Source organism: Aulonocara stuartgranti (genome assembly GCF_965226115.1).
Source record: "Aulonocara stuartgranti genome assembly, chromosome: 3".
Classification (NCBI taxonomy): domain Eukaryota; kingdom Metazoa; phylum Chordata; class Actinopteri; order Cichliformes; family Cichlidae; genus Aulonocara; species Aulonocara stuartgranti.
Window position 1 is genome coordinate 7959743 of NC_138941.1, and position 23043 is coordinate 7982785.

The 23043-nt window shown below is 42.0% G+C and overlaps 2 protein-coding genes across 2 annotated transcripts in view; both read left to right on the forward strand.

Moving 5' to 3' along the window:
• LOC309702193 (protein NLRC3-like) overlaps positions 1–2948 on the forward strand; it is a 70362-nt gene extending 67414 nt beyond the window's left edge. The window contains exons 8-11 of the mRNA XM_082526699.1: positions 12–185; positions 452–625; positions 1748–1794; positions 1943–2948. Of these exons, the coding sequence (XP_082382825.1) occupies positions 12–185; positions 452–625; positions 1748–1794; positions 1943–2493 (946 nt within the window). The 3' untranslated portion in view covers positions 2494–2948. The remainder of the gene's footprint in view (positions 1–11; positions 186–451; positions 626–1747; positions 1795–1942) is intronic.
• LOC309702393 (NACHT, LRR and PYD domains-containing protein 3-like) overlaps positions 1–23043 on the forward strand; it is a 200764-nt gene that overhangs the window by 17592 nt on the left and 160129 nt on the right. The gene's annotated exons all lie outside the window — the stretch shown is intronic.

A 23043-nucleotide genomic window follows, 5' to 3' on the forward strand; every position in this document is an offset into this window, starting at 1 on the left:
CTTTTCTTCAGACTGAGTCACTGTAACCTCTCAGAGAGAAGCTGTGAAGCTCTGTCGTCAGTTCTCAGCTCCCAAGCCTCCTGTCTGAGGTTGCTGGACCTGAATAATAACAACCTGCAGGATTCAGGAGTGAAGCTTTTGTCTACTGGGGTGAACAGTCCATACTGCAAACTGGAAATTCTGCGGTCAGATCAAGTGATATTAGGCTTTTTTTTCATCAAATAGCAAAAAACTCTGATAAGTCAACTTCATTCATATGTGTTTGTACTTTTAGTATTTCAGTCCAAGTCAGAGTAAACTGTCACATTTTTGTCTTGTTTAAGATAAGGCAATGAGAATTCCAGCAAGTCCTGAAAAAGTTTTAAATACTGACATATCTAATAGCTTCTAACTGCACCATCAATACACTTTAACGCAAGTGTTATTTGTCTTGTCTGTCAACATTTTTCAGGCTGAATGTCTGTAACCTGTCAGAGAAAAGCTGTGAAACATTGTCCTCAGTTCTCGGCTCCGAGTCCTCTAGTCTGAGAGAGTTGGACCTGAGTAACAACAACATAAAGGAGTCAGGACTGCAGCTTCTTTCTGCTGCAGTGGAGAGTCCATACTGTACATTGGAAATTCTCAGGTCAGGATTTAGTCTTTTCCACTGAAAACTATTTAAACACATATTATATCAATGGATTAAAGGCTTACTCATCAATGACTGTAATTTCAGACATGAAGCCTAAAGTCCTGTGTTTTACCATTTTGACACCTAATAATGTTAATACAACGGAATGTACAATTTCAAGTTCAGTCTACTTTAGTTCATTATACTGTTTTAGACCTGATTGAGGCACTGTGTGCTCTCTAACATGCTGTTTTGCAAAGAAGAATGGGCAAGAATTTCAGTCACTAGATATGCAAAGCTGGTAGAGACAGACCCTAAAAGACTGGCAGCTGTAATTGCAGCAAAAGGTGGTTCTACAAAGTGTTGACTCAGGGGGCTGAATAATTACGCACACCCCACTTTGCAGTTATTTATTTGTAAAAAATGTTTGGAATCATGTATGATTTTCGTTCAACTTCTCACGTGTTCACCACTTTGTATTGGCCTTTCACGTGGAATTCCAATAAAATTAATTCATGTTTGTGGCTGTAATGTGACAAAATGTGGGAAAGTTCAAGGGGGCCAAATACTTTTGCAAGCCACTGTATGAAGTGCTTGTAAATTTACTTCAGTACATCACAGAAACAACTAACCAAAAGATCTAAAAACACAGAGGCAGCAAACTTTGTGGAAAAAAGTTACATTTGTTAGGTCTATCTGCTTCCTGGATTAGAGTCCTTGACACCCAGCTGCAGGATTTGTGAATTGTGAAGTGGGGTTATCTAAAGAAAGTTGAAAGTTAAATTGAATTTCATCATTCATCAAAACCACCATAGATGTATAGAAACTCTCTAACTCAACATGATGAGCTACATTGACTGATCACAGTCTGTTTAAGCTTTCAAGATAAACAGGAGAGGAATATAGAGATAATGAATGTCATGGTTTTAATCAGTCATATTTCATTCAATAGAGTGGTGTACTGACAGATCAAGGATCAATCCAAATCATCACCAGTTTGATCCACGTAGCTATTGAAGTTTATTTGTGAAAATGTTGGACTGTTCATTTATCAGTGTGTAACAGTCTGTATGAGAGCCATGTAATGTCCATGTGTGCATGCTGACTGTGCTGCTCTGACCCCCCTCCTCCTTTCAGGGTGGAGCCTGCTGGAGTCCGATGGTTGAGACCAGGTCTGAGGAAGTGTAAGTGTGTTTTTAATGGGATTCATGAAAACAAAGCAGCACACATTCAACCATCTTCATCATGTCAGGAGTCATCATCAAAGTGTCAATCAATGAACAGATGATGGCTCAATAACTGCAGCTGGATTGTGTTTGTTCTCTCCATCAGATTCCTGTCAACTCACAATCGACACAAACACAGTGAACACAAAGCTCCAACTGTCTGACAACAACAGGAAGGTGACACGTGTGGAGGAGGTTCAGTCATATCCTGATCATCCAGACAGATTTGATGTTTATGAACAGCTGCTGTGTAGAAATGGTCTGACTGGTCGCTGTTACTGGGAGGTCGAGTGGAGAGGATATGTTTATATATCAGTGAGTTACAGAAGAATCGGAAGGAAAGGAGGCAGTGATGACTGTTGGCTTGGAGGGAATGATCAGTCCTGGAGTCTGATCTGCTCTGATGGTGGTCCTCATTCTGTCAGACACAATATGATAAAAACATCCATCTCCTCCTCCTCCTCCTCCTCCTCCTCCTCCTCCTCTGTCTCTAACAGAGCAGCAGTGTATGTGGACTGTCCTGCTGGCACTCTGTCCTTCTACAGAGTTTCCTCTGACACTCTGATCCACCTCCACACCTTCAACACCACATTCACTCAAACTCTTTATCCTGGGTTTTATTTCTGTTCTCCTTTTTCCTCAGTGTCCCTGTGCTGAGTGGAGTGTAAAGAGTGTCTCCTGTTAGAGAAACACTCTGACTGCTGAACAGATAGTTCAGTCTGTAGATGTCTGTTTGCACTAGAATAAACTTTTATAGTCCTTGCAAACAGTCAAAACTTCAATCTTTGGAAAGTCTGAAAGGTGAAGGAAATGAGAAAATATTTCTCATAGCACACTCTGTGGAGGAGAAAGTGTGTTTCAGCAAATACTATGTTATCATTTGAAAAAAGGTGATGTACAAAAAGATTGAGCATGTCTGAGGCCACGGAAAGAAAATGCATTGTGATTTCGTGCTATATAAATAAAATTGAATTAAAACTAGAAAAAAGAGGAGCACAAACACTGACTGTGAGCTCACCAACACACATATTTACACTTGGTTTTTCTTCACAGAGAAGAACACTCTTCCTGCTGCTGATCTTTCACAATAAAAGCCTTGTTAAGAAACAGAAAAACTGTAAAAAAAAATAAAATAAAATAAAAACTTTGATTGAATTGGGGGAAATGTCTGAATGTATCTATTATTAAACTAAAGCTGTGTCCCAATTCAGAGGCCACATCCTTCGGAGGACCCGGCCTTCACGGTCTACGTCGGCCGGGTCCTTCGAGGACCAAGAAGGCCGGAAGTGCAAGGCTGTGAATTGGGACCGTCTAGCCTTCAGATTTGCATCACCAGCTGTCTCGGGGGAGTTTAATAAACTGAACTGTCTGCTCCTTGCCATCTAAAATATAACAGGACATTTGAGTAAATTCTCTACCATCTCACACTCCTGTTTAATCAATCTTCTGTGTGAAAATGATGGACGCATTTGTCGGCCGCATTTGGAGAAACCTTCAAATTGGGACAGCCTTCGTCAAGTCATTGTCACGTAATCGGCCTTCAAATGAGGATGCAGCCCATAAATTGGGACACAGTTTAAGAGTGTATAACTTGTTTAAGGATTATTCAGTGAATGTGAATGTGGCGTTTCCATGGTGATGAAGCACCTTCATAACAGGAAAAACACACAGTTATACCTGAAGTTACATCACTGAGCATCTAATCCTTCTTCACTGAAAGGCTTCTGGACTGTTCCAGAGAAACTATCATGATCACTGCCCTCCAGTGGTCATTGTCAGTAAATGGTAAAATGGTCTGTATTTGTATAGATAAGATAAGATAAGATAAGATAAGATAACCTTTATTAGTCCCACATGTGGGAAATTTGTTTTGTCACAGCAGGAAGTGAACAGTGCAAAAGTTATATAGCAAAATTAGAATACAATAAGAATAAAATACTGTACACAACTGTAAAGAATAGAATAAAATAAAATACTATATACAGTAGAATAAATTGAATAAAATATACAATAGGATAAAAATAGAATGCAGCGCTTTGCTAGTCATTAAGGACCCCAAAGCGCTTTACACATCCAGTCATCCATTCACATACCCATGTAGTGGCACAAAGACATCATCGTGTCCAAATGACATTATTCCAACACATCTTCTAAAAAAGAATTGTTGTCAGTTCTGACATTTTAGCTATTTTTAATAGCAGCCTTAGCTGTTTTAAACATGCTGTTGTACAGCCTGTACTTAAAAAACCTAATCTTGACTACTCTGTCCTCATTAACTTCAGGCCTATTTCAAAGCTCCCCTTCCTGTCGAAAATTTTGGAAAAGATTGTGTTTGTTCAGCTGCAATCTTTTGTAAACAGACACAATGTTTTTGAGAGGTTTCAGTCTGGTTTTAAAACTCTTAATAGCACAGAAACTGCACTTTTAAAAGTTCTTAATGATCTTTTATTAGTCACTGACTCAGGTGACTAAGCTGTGCTTCTGCTTTTAGATCTGACCGCTGCCTTTGATACTGTTGACCACAGCATTTTAATCTCACGGTTGGAGCATTGTGGCGTAAAGGGCAGCCCATTAGAGTGGTTCAGGTCATACCTGTCTGCCCATATGGAAAAGATATATATAAATCTTATACAGGGAGTGCAGAATTATTAGGCAAGTTGTATTTTTGAGGAATAATTTTATTATTGAACAACAACCATGTTCTCAATGAACCCAAAAAACTCATTAATATCAAAGCTGAATGTTTTTGGAAGTAGTTTTTAGTTTGTTTTTAGTTTGAGCTATTTTAGGGGGATATCTGTGTGTGCAGGTGACTATTACTGTGCATAATTATTAGGCAACTTAACAAAAAACAAATATATACCCATTTCAATTATTTATTTTTACCAGTGAAACCAATATAACATCTCCACATTCACAAATATACATTTCTGACATTCAAAAACAAAACAAAAACAAATCAGCAACCAATATAGCCACCTTTCTTTGCAAGGACCCTCAAAAGCCTGCCATCCATGGATTCTGTCAGTGTTTTGATCTGTTCACCATCAACATTGCGTGCAGCAGCAACCACAGCCTCCCAGACACTGTTCAGAGAGGTGTACTGTTTTCCCTCCTTGTAAATCTCACATTTGATGATGGACCACAGGTTCTCAATGGGGTTCAGATCAGGTGAACAAGGAGGCCATGTCATTAGTTTTTCTTCTTTTATACCCTTTCTTGCCAGCCAAGCTGTGGAGTACTTGGACGCGTGTGATGGAGCATTGTCCTGCATGAAAATCATGTTTTTCTTGAAGGATGCAGACTTCTTCCTGTACCACTGCTTGAAGAAGGTGTCTTCCAGAAACTGGCAGTAGGACTGGGAGTTGAGCTTGACTCCATCCTCAACCCGAAAAGGCCCCACAAGCTCATCTTTGATGATACCAGCCCAAACCAGTACTCCACCTCCACCTTGCTGGCGTCTGAGTGGGACTGGAGCTCTCTGCCCTTTACCAATCCAGCCATGGGCCCATCCATCTGGCCCATCAAGACTCACTCTCATTTCATCAGTCCATAAAACCTTAGAAAAATCAGTCTTGAGATATTTCTTGGCCCAGTCTTGACGTTTCAGCTTGTGTGTCTTGTTCAGTGGTGGTCGTCTTTCAGCCTTTCTTACCTTGGCCATGTCTCTGAGTATTGCACACCTTGTGCTTTTGGGCACTCCAGTGATGTTGCAGCTCTGAAATATGGCCAAACTGGTGGCAAGTGGCATCTTGGCAGCTGCACACTTGACTTTTCTCAGTTCATGGGCAGTTATTTTGCGCCTTGGTTTTTCCACACGCTTCTTGCGACCCTGTTGACTATTTTGAATGAAACGCTTGATTGGTCGATGATCACGCTTCAGAAGCTTTGCAATTTTGAGACTGCTGCATCCCTATGCAAGATATCTCACTATTTTTGACTTTTCTGAGCCTGTCAAGTCCTTCTTTTGACCCATTTTGCCAAAGGAAAGGAAGTTGCCTAATAATTATGCACACCAGATATAGGGTGTTGATGTCATTAGACCACACCCCTTCTCATTACAGAGATGCACGTCACCTAATATGCTTAATTGGTAGTAGGCTTTCGAGCCTATACAACTTGGAGTAAGACAACATGCATGAAGAGGATGATGTGGACAAAATACTCATTTGCCTAATAATTCTGCACTCCCTGTAAAGTTTGTATCTGTCTTGTGTGAAACTTGTATGAAAAGCATACAAGGGTGAAAACAGATATAAGATCCCTTGAAAAATTATATAATGAAACTTGTATGTTTTGGATACTTACTAAAACAATATATGAAAGTAATGAGAAAGTGGCCACTTTCATGAGTAAATCATATAAGTTTTTACTATTTCTTTTCCATATGGGTGACCAACCCGTTCTCACTCCCGACACGTAAAATACTGACGATTTGTCACGTCCTTTAACTTCTCATGCTGACGCTAAAGGTACCCTTCCACGTTTTTATGCGACGCTGTGGGTTGTCAATTCATTCCAATATAAACCCGCTCGCGGCGATCAGAGACGCTTCGAGCAGAGGCTCCAGCCATCTATTTACTCCAATAATAACCCTGTCACGGCGAAACATGATGCCGTGAAGCACAATCTAACTGGAGAACCGGGGACCCTCTTCACGAACAGGTTTTTCTCCCTAATTTAATGCTTTCTTTTAATGAAATCGTTAACATTTCTCAACAAAAACACATGAAGGTATCACTGATAATTCAACAATAAAATAGCTTCATGTTGTGGCCATCACACAGTGTTTTCCAAACTGATTCACGATCTGAAAGTGCGCAGATTTAACGTACATAATCCTTTGTTAGGTTTATTATTTTCATTTCACATGTAAAACACATTTATAGATTCATTCACCACTCCTGTTAGTTTTGGATGCGCTTGGCTCCAACCAATCAGACCAATTTACACAGACGCACTAATCCCGTAACTGCACACTACCCATAATCCTCAACCGCCATTGCTATGGAAATGAAGATAACAACAGCTTGGTGCTACCCGTTATTCCTTTATTTACTCTAAAATAATAACCAGTGATAATACGAAAATAAACTGGCCCAGTGTTTAATTATGTAATTAAAAATTGCAAATTTTATTTTTTTATTTTATTTTATTTTTTACAAATTGCAATCCGATTGTTCAGTCTGACGTCACTAGCCGTGTCTGGGTCTAAACTCCGCTGCAGGTCCATATATCAAACGATCGCTGTGGCATTACTGAGAGTTGAAAAACTGTCTAAAGTCTTTCATCTTTAATAAAATGATCAGCGTTCTGCTCTACCAGGTGTAACAATTGAGTTTAACATCCAGGCATCCATGAAAACGGAATTTATGACATTAAACGGAGTTAGAAGTTAGCAGGGAGTTATCTTGCTTGCTAGCTTCTATCTAAACACAATATAGCATGTCCTGACTGCGGGGTTTTGGAAACAAATTCAAACGTACAGCTCTGCTATCACTTCCAGCATAAATGAAGACAGAAAACTAAACAGCAGTGACGTTTGTAGGGTTACTGAAGTTAGGCTAGCTGGTATATAAAGATGTGCTACGTGACCGCTAGCGACACAGCTATGTTAGCATAATATAAACAAGCTAACTTTTTTCCCACTCGATAAAAGTTAACGTGAGTGTTCTCGGTGGTCAGGAACAAATGTAATCACATGGCAGGATGCTGTAAAAGGACCAAACTTCAGCCAGGAGAACAACTGAGATAATCCATCCACAATACGAGGTTAGTCATTCATATACTGCTGCATGGGCTGGGCTGTAGTTACATCCTAAGGTTTTAAAAACTGAGCTTAAATAAATGATTAGCGGTAATAAAAGCCGAGGGAGGTCAACAGGGATCACTGACTGTTTTAGGAGCTTTTTGAGATCAAATAGAAGAAAATGCATAACATTAAACATGTTAACAACACAAAAGCCATATTAAACGCAGACTACTTTAGGCCCGGAAGTAGGATTCGTCGCGTCATCACTGAACAACCGGATATTTATCTACAGCGCGCCTTTAGCGACACGTCAACAGATCTTAAGCAAGGCAATTGGATGGTTTTTACTGCAATGCATCTTGGGAGTCGTAGTAAATGTATCTTTCAACTCACGGTCCTGCAGCAAATTTTTCGACTCGACACGAGGCAGATGCTAGCTAAGTAAGTTGTGATAAACTCTGTGGGTAATTTGCATGTTCACTGAAATATCATCAGCTGATATTAAACTTGAAATTTTTTCACAGAGCAGTCTGTGTAACAAAAAGAACTACTTCTGCAAAAGTTTATTTAATTTTTTTTGTGATGTATTCTCATGTGTAAGACACTTGCTTGGCCACCCAGCTAATGTTAGTACTGCTCTATTTTAGCAATCTATCTTTTCTGTAATTAATTCAGTTTTTTTTAACCCTATTCTCATAATTAACTCAATATTAACGACTTTAATCTCGTGATTGATTTTTTTTCTAAATATGGTGTGATTGTCATGGTTTGCCGGGGCAAGCCGTGTGGAATATTTAGGACCTGGACGCGGCAGCTCTGGTGCAGGTGAGTATTTATTAACAAAGGGGAAAACAAACAACAAAGGCGCTGGGAACATGAAACTGGAACCTAAACTGGGTAAAACTAACAAAACAAACCAGAAACGAAGATGCAGGGAGATCCGGGGAAATACACATGGAGAGATGCAGGGAGACCGAGGGGAAACAACACAGACTAGGGGACACAGAACATAGGAACATGAACCATGAAACAGAAGAGCATAAACACCCAAGGTAACCAAAACCACAGAATACTAATAAACTAAACATAAACACGGAGTCGCAGACTCCAGACCATGACAGTAATAGTGCCTCGTAATATAAGTTATTTCTTTGGTCACAAATTATTTTTGTAATCATTTCACCAAAACAAACCTGAAATAATCCCTACATGTTCCATTTTCATTTGCAGAAATGACAAAGCCAAAAACCAAACCATGCCCTTCCTGTCAGGCCCCAAACACCTGCAACAGGAAGACATGCAGTGGATGCCTGGGCAGCCTGAACCTAAAGGAGGGATTGAAAAAAAAAACAAGAACAGTTTAAACACAGTAACTGGGCTGCCTCTGTTAAAAACAACAGAAATGCGAGCAGGGTGGTTAATTCAGCCCAGTTGTCAGTAAGTTTTAAAGTTCTGATCTAATAAGTGGTTGGTCTGCTAGACAATTCTTTATTAATCACAGTTGTCAATGTTTTCTTGTATATCATGAAGTAAGAAACTAACAAGACATGTTAAAATATTAATTTATAAAAGAGCATAAATAAAAAAGTTATTCACATCAGAATAACATCATCACACTAAAGACATCAAACTAGAAAAAACTTCAACTATTTTTATTTAAGCTACTTCAGATTTTTAATTTAATCGGCTATTAACTGAGAGACAAAACATTTCAAGATGGATTTTATCATACATTTACAGGTTTGGTCACCATAAATACTTTTTAACTATCGACAACAATAAAAAAACAAAGATGTGAAACTTAAAGGTTTGTTATACATCAATTTGCTTACATGAAAGACTGGCTGCATGTTTTTCTTTGTTGTTCTTGCAGGTTTCAAAGCTACATGCCCTGGGCTACCAACCAATTCTGTTTCTTGGACAGTTTGACCGTGAGGGCCGTATAGTAGGGGACGTGATCACTCACATCGAACCAGCGGAAGGTGCTGCACGTGACATCCTCATGAAGATGAGGAAGCTTTATGAACACCTTCTGAGAAGTAAGATATGCTTTGTCCATTATCTGTAACCAGGTGTCCTTATCAGGTAGCCTATCCTAGCTGTCTTTGGGTGATACTCATGGTACACCCTAGATAAGAAGGCAGATCACCACGAGGTACACAGAGACAAACAAGATGGTGAGGATGAGGATAGGTAACAGTCACCAGCTATTCTATTCTATTCTACTCTACTCTATTCTGTTCTATTCTATTATTCAGCCAAGGTTCAGACCAGTAACCTTCTTGCTGTGAGGTGACAGCTGCCCTACATGTCCTGTTGCTAACATGAAAATAGTGTTATATCTGCCTTATTACCTCCCCATGTGGCGTTCACATCACCAAAGCTAGCCATACTGAACCTCTGGTGTTACCCACCTGAACAATTTTGTATGTGTGTGTGTGTATAGTATGGTCTTTCACACTCATTTATATACAAATGTAATTTTAAAAAATCTTCACGAAAACCAGACCTGATAATTCTCTTCGAGACTTTCTAGTATAACAAATGTTATATAATGTTACCAATATGAACACCAAGATTCTTAAATAACTTATATACTTCTTAAGAGGTTAACTCCCTGAGGTAGTTAGCATCACCATTGTACAAAACTCTTAAGTCACAGTACTAGCTTGAAGTGTCAAATGTTATGCACTACAAAGTCAGGAAAGTAGTGTTGTTAGGTTTTGTATTGTTGATTGTCATTTATGCTTAGAAATATCTACTTATATATGCTTAGAGTTTTATATTAGTTGTAGATTGGTAGAGGTTTGATCCTTGATAGTCTGCAAACTTTGTGTGCATTAGAGAGCACTCTGGGAGCATGGGAGAGGTCGTACCTTGTCTTATTGTTTTACGGTAGGATTAACGTAGCTACGTCTGTTTTAGTTTAAGTGCTTCTTTACATATAGATGAACTGCTGGACTTCCTCACCGTGTTATCTAGGGTGAACCATCTAGGGTGAGGGGGAGACTACCCTCTTCCTGACCAAAGATGTTTGCTTTTGTGCTTTCATGTTATATGACCCTTTGATCAGCAGTACCACACACACACACACACACACACACACACACACACACACACACACACACACACACACACACACACACACACACACGTACACCTCCACATTTCAATGTATGGAACAAGCGCTCACTGAAGTGTATAAATAAAAGACCAGGGCAGTCCTCAGTGCTTAGTCTCTGAGGCTCACTCTTGGTGTGTGAGCTCAGGAGGCTGCCCTTGCTAGCAAGAAAAATCTGTGTGAGTCTCAGCTGAAGAAGTGTTTTAGAATATATCTCTTAACATATATATATATATATATAAAACACCCAGCACGCCCCTGCGGGCGGTTTATCCTTCAAGCTCAGGTCCTCTACCAGAGGCCTGGGAGCTTGAGGGTCCTGCGCAGTATCTTAGCTGTTCCCAGGACTGCGCTCTTCTGGACAGAGATCTCCGATGTTATTCCCGGGATCTGCTGGAGCCACTCGCCTAGCTTGGGAGTCACCGCACCTAGTGCTCCGATTACCACGGGGACCACCATTACCTTCACCCTCCACATCCTCTCGAGCTCTTCTCTGAGCCCTTGGTATTTCTCCAGCTTCTCGTGTTCCTTCTTCCTGATATTGCTGTCATTCGGAACCGCTACATCGATCACTACGGCCGTCTTCTTCTGTTTGTCTACCACCACTATGTCCGGTTGGTTAGCCACCACCATTTTGTCCGTCTGTATCTGGAAATCCCACAGGATCTTAGCTCGGTCATTCTCCACCACCCTTGGGGGCATCTCCCATTTTGACCTCGGGACTTCCAGGTTATACTCGGCACAGATGTTCCTGTACACTATGCCGGCCACTTGGTTATGGCGTTCCATGTATGCCTTGCCTGCTAGCATCTTGCACCCTGCTGTTATGTGCTGGATTGTCTCTGGGGCATCTTTACACAGCCTGCACCTGGGGTCTTGCCTGGTGTGATAGACCCCAGCCTCTACCCCGGCCTGTCCTTCCATGATGGTTCCTCGTCTCCCTCCTCTTTCTTGTTGATGGCCCGGATCTTGTTCTTACCATTCAGCTGACTCCTCAGGACTTGCCTGACCCTCTGCAGGTGGTTGCAGCCTTTCTAGCGGCCTCTTCATGGTTCCCATTTGCCTGCGGGATCCCCAGGTACTTGTAACTGTCCTCTATGTCTGCAATGTTGCCTTCTGGTAGTTCAATCCCCTCAGTTCTGACTACCTTCCCTCTCTTTGTTACCATCCGACTACACTTCTCCAGTCCGAACGACATTCCAATGTCATTGCTGTATAGCCTGGTAGTGTGGATCAGTGAATCGATGTCTCGTTCACTCTTGGCATACAGCTTGATGTCATCCATGTACAGGAGGTGGCTGACAACTGCTCCGTTCCATAGTCGGTATCCGTAGCCAGTCTTGTTAATGATCTCACTGAGGGGGTTCAGGCCTATGCAGAACAGCAGTGGGGACAGAGCGTCTCCTTGGTAGATCCCGCACTTGATGGTGACTTGTGCTATGGGCTTGGAGTTGGCCTCTAGTGTTGTACGCCACATCCTGATGAAGGCTCTTAGGGTCCCATTGATCTTGTACAATTCTAGGCATTCCAGTATCCAGCTGTGGGGCATTGAGTCATAGGCCTTCTTGTAATCAATCCAGGCAGTGCACAGGTTGGTCAGTCTGGTCTTGCAGTCTCGGCTGACTGTTCTGTCTACCAGTAGCTGGTGTTTTGCGCCTCTGGTATGCGCCTCTGGTATTCTTGCCAATTCCTTTCTGTGTCCCACTCATGTATTGACCCATGTGCCTGTTCATCTTAGCCGATATGATGCCTGACAGGAGCTTCCATGTAGTACCGAGGCAGGTTATTGGTCGGTAGTTGGAGGGGACCGGTCCCTTCTTGGGGTCCTTGGGGATCAGGACCGTCCGACCTTCAGTTAGCCATTCCGGGTGTCTCTCGTTAACTAGCAGCTGGTTCATTTGTGCTGCCAGACGCTCGTGGAGTGCAGTCAGCTTCTTTAGCCAGTAGGCGTGAACCATGTCGGGCCCTGGTGCTGTCCAACTCTTCATACTGGAGACCCTTTCTTGGATATCTGCCACTGTGATGGTTACTGGACCCTGTTCAGGGAGGTCGCTGTGGTCTGCCCTCAGATCCACTAGCCACTGAGCATTGCCGTTATGGACTTGTTCTTCTCTTCTTCTCCTTGTTTTTTTTCTCTTTTTTTTCTTTTGCCTGTCCCGTTTGGCTCTTTTGCCATCAGAATTATTGTCTAAAGGCAAAGAAAGATGCCCAACGGATTTACTTTTTTTTTTTTTTTTTTTTTTGTGTCAACGGATTTACTTTACCAAATTGACCATCCCAGCCTTGCCATAATGGTCCATTTGATTCACCTTTTCACCAGAACACAAGAGACCAAGGAAGACCAACAGAGGGGCAGCCGCGCCACTTTCCCAGTAAGAGCTGAGGAGAGTCCCAGATGAGGGCTCACTCAGCAGCCGCGGAGCAGAAGCCAGGGGGGGTTGCAGTGACGTGCCCGTGAGCTCCGCCGGCAGCCAGCTGTGCCTGAGGGACCGAGCCCCAGGCCAAGAGGCCGGGGGCACCCCACCTCCGAAGTGACTCCAGCGAGCCCCAGGCTCCAGGCCCCGATAAGCGGCCGCCAAGGAGTGAGCCAGCGTGTACCCGGACGCCCATCCCCAGACACAAAGAACCACCAACGCACCGATGTCTGAGGGAGTCCGCCACTGGCAGGGGAAGTGGTGGTGGGTGGAGATAGGCCTCCAAAACTTGGAGGGCCTGAGATGTCCTCAGAGAGGTGGCGTCTGATACCCAACCTGACATATAGACACAGACATACAGGCACACACAGACACAAACATCCATTCCCACCCTCATGCTCTCATATGCACTTACTCCACACTCAACCGACGTGGAGACAGACATAAAGAGACGCTGTACACACGATCACACTCCCCAAGCGTACTCTACGAACCAGGTCTAGGTACCCTTGCCCCTGGAGGGGGGAACTGCACCCAGACCCAGGTGGTGTTACCCTTTTCCCTGCGGTGGGGAGAGGCAGACCGCCCCGACTCCGCAGCAGCAGGGAGGCCCAACACTCCAGACCGCAGTCGGACGGCCAACTCCTCCTCCTAGCCCCCCACTCCAGCAGGTCGCAGAGAATGGGGGTGAGAGAAGACTCCAAACCTCCCTCCACCCGCTCATTGTAGTGTTGATGCATGTGTGTTCTAAGGTGCAATTAAAACCCAGGAGGGCATGGAGCTACCTGCCAGAGAGCAGCAGGTAAGCGCATAGTCCCTCCTGCTAGCCCTCAATGTCTACGTGTATTTAAAATTGAGAGGTGGGCAACGACGCCAGGGGTGAGGTGTACACCCTGATGGTAACTTGGATTCCGTGTATCGTGCCCACCCCCAACATCCTATATGTATGTGTAATGAGAGTGTGAGTAATGTGAATGTCTAAGTTGTGGGATAAAATTGAGGCAGAGGCAGCCAGAAGGGGACAGGGGGGGGGGGGGGGGGTAGCCTCCTCTGCACCCTGGTGACATACCCCTACTCCAAGGCCCTGCATGTGTGGGTGGTTGTGGTGGAGCGGGAAGAGGGAGGCAGCTGGAGATGGGGAGGGAAGGAAGGGAGGGGCAAGTGACCCCTCCCTGGGGCCAGCTCCCCCACTGACCCCAGTAGGCACCCCCATACTCCGCGACCCGCCAAGGAAAGGGGGCCCAGGCCCATCCAGACCGGGGCCCAGTGCAGCAGCGCCTCCCGGCCCCACAGAGCCCGGGACAGTCCACCCAACCCCACCACAGAGAAAACTGCACCCACCCCACCATCCACTCATCTTCCAGACTACACAAGACAATATACGCCCAGGCTGAGATCTTCCTCCACCTCTCCTGTATCTCCCCTTCCTGCAGAGAGAGTTCCTGAAGAGAGGAAAGCTCCTGCAAGATGTGACAATCTCCCCCACCAGTTGAAGAGCCCCCCAGGAGGCTCGACGCACTGGCGGCACCCTGCGCCAGGGCTGGGCCCCCATGCACCCGCCTGCCCACAACCCCGGCAACACACCAACCAGGACCCAAACCCCCGAGGCCCGGCCAAGGCCCCAGCCTAGAGACGGAGCGCCCCCAGAACCTCACGCCCATCCCGGACCCACCCAGGGGCAGCCAGGCTACCAGGTCAGTAACCCACGTCCATCAGCACAGACCCTCCCCTAGCCCCGCTGCACGCAGCCACGAGGAAACAGTCACCTGAGAGCCAACAGAGCCCCTAACCGGACATGACCGCTACCCCGGGTTGAGCCCCCCCAAGGAAGATGCCTCCGGGGAACCACCCGACACCCTAGGCCTGTCCCTACCCCCACACCAATCACAACAGTGAAGGCGGGACCAAACTATGACCACCCCCCCCCCCCCCCCCCCACTAGGTGATGGAGCTGATCAAAGGAGCCCAGAGCAATTGATCTGATGTGGTGGCAGAGGCTGTATCAAGACTAATGTAATCTAATAGATAATTTCTATATTGGTTAGAATTAAGATTATTTTTATTTTTCCAGTTCATGAGGACTGTTTTCTTGGCTATGCATAGGGCAGTGAAAACCATATGGGCTATATGCTTTTCTGAAGTGACATTATCTAAGCTGCCCAACAAACACACTAAGGGGGAAGTTGGAATGTTACATTTCAGACACTTTGATAAGTCTTCACATATCTCACGCCAAAACTTCTGCACTGGTGGACAGAACCAAAGAGCGTGGATATAATTGTCCGGTGAATTGGTTTGGGAGTGTGAGCAGTTGTTGGTAGACGTAAAGCCCATCTTGAACATCCGATGACCTGTATAGTGCACTCTATGTAATATTTTGTATTGAATTAATTGAAGACTGGGATTTCTAATTAGATGAAAGGTTTTTAAGCAAATCTGAGACCAGAAGTTTGGGTCTAAGTTAACTGATAAGTCCGCTTCCCATTTTGCAATAGGAAGTGATATTGATTCATCTGTTTTAGAAAGCATTCTGTATATTTTGGATAGTAATTTGAGGGTTTTAAGAGTAAGAAATTGAACCACACTTGGTGGTGTTTGTAGTTCAACTTGACCCGGTTTAAATTTCTTTTTTACTATGGATTTAATTTGTTGATATTCTAAAAATCTTTTCTTGTTGATCCCATATTGTGTAACTAGTCCGTCAAATGAAATAAATTCTGTTCCTTCTAGTATATGTTCTAAACATTTGATTCCTTTACCACTCCAATCTGAAAAGTTTATCATATTATTGTTTTGTAATATGTCAGGGTTGTTCCAGATAGGTGTACGTTTGCATGGGATTAATGAAGACGCCGTCAATTTTAGAAACTCCCACCATGCTGTCAGAGAAGAGCTGATGTTGATGCTTTTAAAGCATTCATGTCGTTGGATGTTTGAGCTGATAAATGGTAGGTCTGAGATCTCTAGATTATTGCAAAGTGCTTGTTCTACATCTAGCCAAGGTTCATCTAAGAGGGTATGTTTTAGCCATCCTGAGATAAACTGAAGCCTGTTAGCTAAGAAGTAGTGCTGAAAGTTAGGTAGTTCTAATCCTCCTCTATCCTTAGTCTTTTGTAATGTTTTTAAGCTTATACGTGGGGGTTTATTTTTCCAAAGGAATTTGGACATACATGAATCTAGAGATCTGAACCAATCTTGTGGCGGTTTAGTTGGGATCATTGAGAATAAATAATTTTTTTTTGGTAAGACCATCATTTTTATAGCGGCAACCCTTCCCATGAGTGATATGGGTAGACATTTCCACCTAGCCAGATCATCTTCTACCTTCTTTAAAAGTGGGATATGGTTTAATTTAGTTAGATCTGCAAGCTTGGGAGAAACATTAATACCTAAATATTTTATATTTCCCGATTGCAGTGGTGTAGAAGAGGAATTATGGAGGGAGCAATTAATTGGTAGGACTGTAGATTTTGACCAGTTAATTGAGTAATCTGATATTCTTGCAAAAGAGTTTATCAATTCAATCACCCCAGAGATATTGGTTTGTGAATTTTGGAGAAAGAGTAACACATCATCCGCATAAAGGCTGATTTTATGTTACACGTTCTTGCATTTTATGCCCTTAATTACTGAATTCTGTCTAATTGCTGCTGCTAGTGGTTCAATAAAAATTGCAAACAGTGAAGGGGAGATTGGGCATCCCTGCCTGGTGCCCCTCAAGAGACAGAAGCTAGAGGATGTCTGGTCATTTCTTCTGACACAAGCTGGTGGGGAATTATATAATATTTTTAACCAGTTTATGAAAGAGGATCCAAAACCAAATTTGTGTAAAGTTGCAAATAGAAATTTCCAGTTAACTCTGTCAAATGCTTTTTCTGCGTCTAAAGAGAATATTGTAGTTTCTAGGTTTTTACTGTATGAGTAGTCTATCAAATTAAGTAATCTGCGTGTATTTGTTGATGAGTGCCTACCTTTTATGAAACCAGTTTGGTCAGGATGAATTAAGAGGGGGGTTATTTTCTCCAGTCTCTTTGAGAGAGCTTTGCAGATTATGTTAAGGTCTACATTTATAAGGGATATTGGACGATAGCTTGAGGGATATACAGGGTCTTTGCCTGGTTTTAGCAGGAGATTAATGTTTGCAGAATTCATATTTGATGGAAGTCTGCCCTTTTCTTTAATTTCCAACAACGTTCTGTAGAAAACTGGTGCTAGAATCGACCAGAATTCTTTGTAGAATTCTGCAGGAAAGCCGTCTGGACCTGGAGCCTTATTATTGGGCATACTTATCAGGGCTTCCTGGAGTTCACCTGATGTCAGCGGCGAATCCAGTGCCATTGCTTGAGTGTCTAATAATTTTGGAAGAGTTATGTTGTCCAAAAACTGATCAATTTCTTTTTTAGATGGGTTTATTTGTGGTGAATACAACGTTTTATAGAAATCCCTGAAAATGTTGTTTATTTGTATCGGTTCATATATTGTGTTCCCAGATAAATCTTGAACAGCACATATAGTTGTTTTTTCTTTATTTATTTTTAGCTGGTTTGCTAGAAATTGACCGGATTTATTACCATGTTCATAATTTTGTAAGCGTAGTCTTTGTACTAAGAATTTTGTTTTTTTATTAATTATCTCATTTAATTCTAGTTTTGTTTTGCGTATTTTGTTCAATGTTTCCTGATCTTGGTGGGACGCGTAGGCTTCTTCTAGTGATTTGATGTTTTTTTCTAATTTCTGAATATTTTTGTTTTCTTTTTTCTTTTTATGTGATGAGAAAGAAATTATTTTACCTCTCATCACAGCTTTCCCTGCTTCCCATAGAACAGAAGCTGATGTTTCGGGAGTGTCATTATAGTCCAAATATGAAGTCCACTCTTTTTTAAAATATTTAATAAAGTCTTCATCTTTAAGTAGTGATATATTGCTGCCGACCAAAAAATAATCCAGACGAGAGTAGGAGTGATGGACATGTGAGAAAAAAGTACATTCCTTACTGGTGGGGTGAAGGGAGCGCCATACATCGCAAAGACCAAATTCGCTCATATACTGTTTGATTATATTTGTGGACTGCCAATTACACTGAGTTCCCGCTGTATTGAGCCTATCTATGTCTTCATTTAGTCCAAGGTTGAGGTCGCCTCCAAGAACAAGTGTGCCATCTAAGTGTTCAGAGAGTGCACTGAAAAAACCGTGAAAGAATGAGGGATCATCAACATTTGGACCATATACACTTGCAATACATAGCTTTTTATCAAGTATAGATAGTGTTGGAGCTATTTGTTCTTTATTTTTTATTATTTTGAAATTAGTTAAAGTTTGTTATTAGTTTATTTATATTTTGGGGTTTATTTGTCGGTTAATATTTTGTTTTAAATGATTTGTTTTGTTTGTTGTTATTTTGTTAAATTAGTCAGTAAGAGCTGTAGGGCCATTTTGTTTCTATAAATAAAGAGACTGGTATAGGACCAGCATGCATTGGGGTGGGCCTATGGTTTTTTACCAGAGCAGGAGAAGCAGCAGGAAGGATCTTGTTATTGCTTGCCAAGATGGATAAATAAACCAAAACCAAAACTCTCAACTAAAAGGTTTGGACAGTGGACTTCTTTCTCCTGCGTACGAAATATTACCTCAGTGCAGCAGTGGCTTGTGGACTTTAAGTTGTGGGACGTTTGATCTTTCAAAAGTAAAGGAATTGCCACTACATAAAGTAAAAAACCTTCCCGTGGACAAAGGAATAATCCTTCATTAATGGATATAAGGATTTCAAGGATCACCGTCGAACTCGAATAAAAGTTATTGGATCGTCTGGTGAGTAATCCAGACGGATTTGATGTTGAGGCCTGGATCAACATGTCACTCGTTCATCAAAGCTGGTGAGTGATAATATTGTTTAAGCCGTAAAGGAAAACGGTGAAGCTATTGGAGTTTAAAGACATAATTTCACTACAAAGACTGATGAACTGAGTTTTGATGTACTAAGTTGGTGCATAATTGGATCGCTAATTGAAACATGCCAACGCCCTCTGTGGAAATGTTTGTTCGCTGCAAAAGGCAGGTAAATGGATGTCATGTTTGTACTTTAGGCTATGGATTCTCAGAGTGCTGTGCATCTTTATAAAGTTTGAAATAATCCAAGAGGACAATAAAAATGTCGGATATTAAGAGTAAACGAGAGGATGACACTGAGATGCAAGCAGAGAAAAGAAGCGTTAAATTTACGCCAAAAGGTTTGGATTTGTATATAAAGACATGCCAAGAAAAGCGCAGTTCAATGTGTAAGCAAGCATCTAAGTACATGGGGAAAATTTCCGCTTTAATGACCTCACATGAGAACGTTAAGGAAGTGTCTTCTGAATTTGGGAAGTTTATTAAATGCTATCAAGATGCAAACGCTTTGCAAGAATCCTTTTTAAGTTTGCCACTGCCAGAAGATGAAGTGAAAAGGCAAATTGCAAATTTTCAGTCGAAGGTGACAGCATTCTCTGTTTTTATGGACAAAGTAAAGGTTTGGTTGCAGGAGGCGGGCGAGCCGTATACTGAACAAGGCAATACTGTTCATAATGATAAAGCTGTTGAAAGTTTGGATGAAATAAAACCTGAAGACAGTGTCTCTAATATCTCAAGTGTAAAACCACCTTCAAAAACCTTGTCACAGCAAAGTCGAATTTCATTAACATCTTCCGCATGCATTAAAGCTGCGGCTGACAAGGCAGCGCTCATGGACGACTCGCTGCATTAAAGAAAAAACATTCTATCGAAGCGCAAGAGGAAAAACTGAGAAAAGAAAAGGAGACATTATCCTTGGAAACAGAGCTGGCAGCCACTAATGCAAAGCTTCGTGTCTTAAAAATAAATTCAGGTTGTAGCTCTGAGCATTCTGATGGAATGAACTCTTATTTTGAAAGAGGGCACGTACAAGAAGCGCCTAGTTTAAATCCTTGTGCCGATACATTTGTTCCAACATCAAGAGATTACTCTGGTATAAATTCTGCATCTGAATCACAAGTAATCGTACCTAGACAAAGTCAAACCCAACATCAGGTTGATGATTCAGCGCAAGTGACGCAGCAAACACAGCCTCAGTCTCCTACTTTGACTGGGAATTGCACGAAGGAGATTGTAAATATTATGCAAAAACAAAATGACATCACTACTTTGCTTGTAAAACAAAACTTATCTTCTGTCCTCCCCACCAGAAACATCCCTGTGTTTGATGGAGACCCTTTACAGTACAGATCATTTAAGAATGCCTTTGAAAATGGAGTGGAAGCTAAAACTGATAACTGGAGCGACTGTTTGCATTTTTTAGAGCAGTTCACTAGGGGGAAGCCTAGAGATTTGGTGCATAGTTGTCAGCACTTACCACCTGAGCAGGGCTATTCCACAGCCAAAGATCTTCTTGAAGAACATTTTGGGAACGAAAATAAAATTGCCTCTGCATATATGGAGAGGATTGTACCTATTAAAAGTGAGGATGTGAAAGGTCTACAGTCATTCTCTCTTTTTCTTCAAGGATGTTCGAATCTAACACAGCAAGTTGTTTATATGAAGGAGTTGGATTTGCCCTCAAATATGAGAATGGTTGTTATGAAGCTTCCATACAAATTGAGGGGAAAATGGAGAGTTGTTGCCTATGAACTGCAGGAACAAAATGGTTACAGAGCAGTATTCACTGATCTGGTTGCCTTTATAGTAAAACAGGTAAAAGTAGCATCAGATCCAGTGTTTGGCAACATCCAAGACTCACAATCTGGAAGCAGCTTTAAAGCTTCAAGTTCTACCAAGTAAAGAAAAAAGGGAAGTAGTTTTGCCACTAATGTCAGTACAGTGCCAGGAATCAAAGCTCAATCAACTGGAAGCAGAACAACTTCCGCTGTTCTGCATAGTTGTTTGTTTTGTTCACACAGCAATCATTTACTAGAGAATTGTAAGCAGTTTAAAGCTAAAACGCATCAGGATAAGTTGACTTTTATCAAGGAAAGGGGAATTTGTTTTGGTTGTTTAAAAGTTGGTCACACAAGCAAAGACTGTAGGAGTCGTTTGGATTGCGACGTGTGTCACCAAAGGCACCCAGGGGTTCTTCATATAGAGCGAAAAGATCCAGGTGCGTCTTCGGAACAAACTCAGAGGACAAACTCTAATGTCAACTTTTCAACTGCAACCACTCAGACATGTGGGTATATTGGGGCTGGTCATGAAGTTGATGCAATTTTTTCTATAGTTCCAGTTCAAGTTAAGAGCCAAAAGAGCAATAAAATTGTGCAAACCTATGCGTTTTTGGATCCTGGAAGTTCAGGTACATTCTGTACAGAAACTCTGGCAAAAAGACTGAATGTAAAAGGTAAAAAGACCAATATCTTTTTGAGAACAATGAGTCAAGATAGGATTGTTAGTACACTGTCACGGCGGGGTGCGCCGGTGTGTGTGGAAACAGGACCCAAAAGCAGATGAGGACGAGGAGTTGAAGTTTGAACAGAAAAGTGATCCTTTATTAAATGACGGCAGAAGTAAACCAGAAAACCAAAGTAAACTGACAAGACACTAAGAAACAAAATACTAAACGGTACTGAGACCAAAACCTAAACTATGACTGTGGTGGAAAATAACAAGCAAAGACCATGACTAAGACTAATAATACATAACAGACAAAAACCGTAACTAAGACTGAGGTCAAATAAACAGACGACCCGACAATGGCATGAAGAAAACAAAAGGCTTAAATACAGACATGAGGTGATCAGTGGAAGTGGAGACACATGGGGGAACAGCTGACTGACATAAACCTAATGACAGGACCAGGAGAGGAAAGCTAAATACAATGAACAAAGAACACATGACACTGTCAGAATAAAACAGGAAATACTAAAACTAAACATGACAACACAACTTAACAGACCTAATACGTGATGAATAAATACAAAACCCCAAAACATAGAAAACCAGAGGAACAATAAACAATAACTGCCCAAACTAAAGACAGATAGGAAATGACACAAAACTAATCACATAACAAAATGAGACAAATACAAACATGAACTCAGAGCGCTGGGTCAGAGACCCAGCCTGTGACATACACAAGTTCTGTCTGGTTTAGAAGCAAATGATTTCATGCCATTGCCAGATGTTTTGACTCAAAAGACTATGCCAGTTTCTACAGTTAATATTCCCCAGCAAAGCGACATCGATCAGTGGCCTCATCTTAAACCTGTTAAACTGCACAACGTTAATGCAGATGTGGAGCTACTGATAGGCACTGATGCTTCCAATGTTTTGGAGCCATGGAAGGTGATAAACAGTGTGGGGGGTGGACCTTATGCTGTAAAAACAAAAGTTGGCTGGGTCATAAATGGTCCCCTGCGCACTGGAAGTAACAGTGGAAATAAAACCAACTGCACTGCTGTAACAGCCAATAGGATTTCTGTTGAGCGTCTTGAAGAAATGTTGATTAAACAGTACAATCATGATTTTAATGAAACATCATCAGAGGAGCAGACTGAAATGTCTAGAGAGGATCTGTGCTTCATGGATATTGTTAGTAGGTCAATAAAGCTTATTGGAAATCATTATCACATTGATTTGCCTTTCAGGAGAGAAGGTTCCAGTTTGCCAAATAACCTCTGTGTCGCGGAGCAGCGTCTCCAGAGTCTCAGACGGAGATTTGAAAAGGATACTCATTATAAGGATGAATACACTGAATGTGTAAACAACATGCTTGAACAAGGATATGCCGAGTTTGTGCCTGTAGTTGAGTTGCACAAAGATGATGGAAAGGTGTGGTACATCCCCCATCATGGAGTGTATCATCCCACAAAGGGCAAATTAAGAGTTGTATTTGACTGTGGAACAACTTATAAAGGAGCATCATTGAACAGTCAGCTTCTACAGGGACCTGATCTCACAAACTCGCTGGTTGGGGTTCT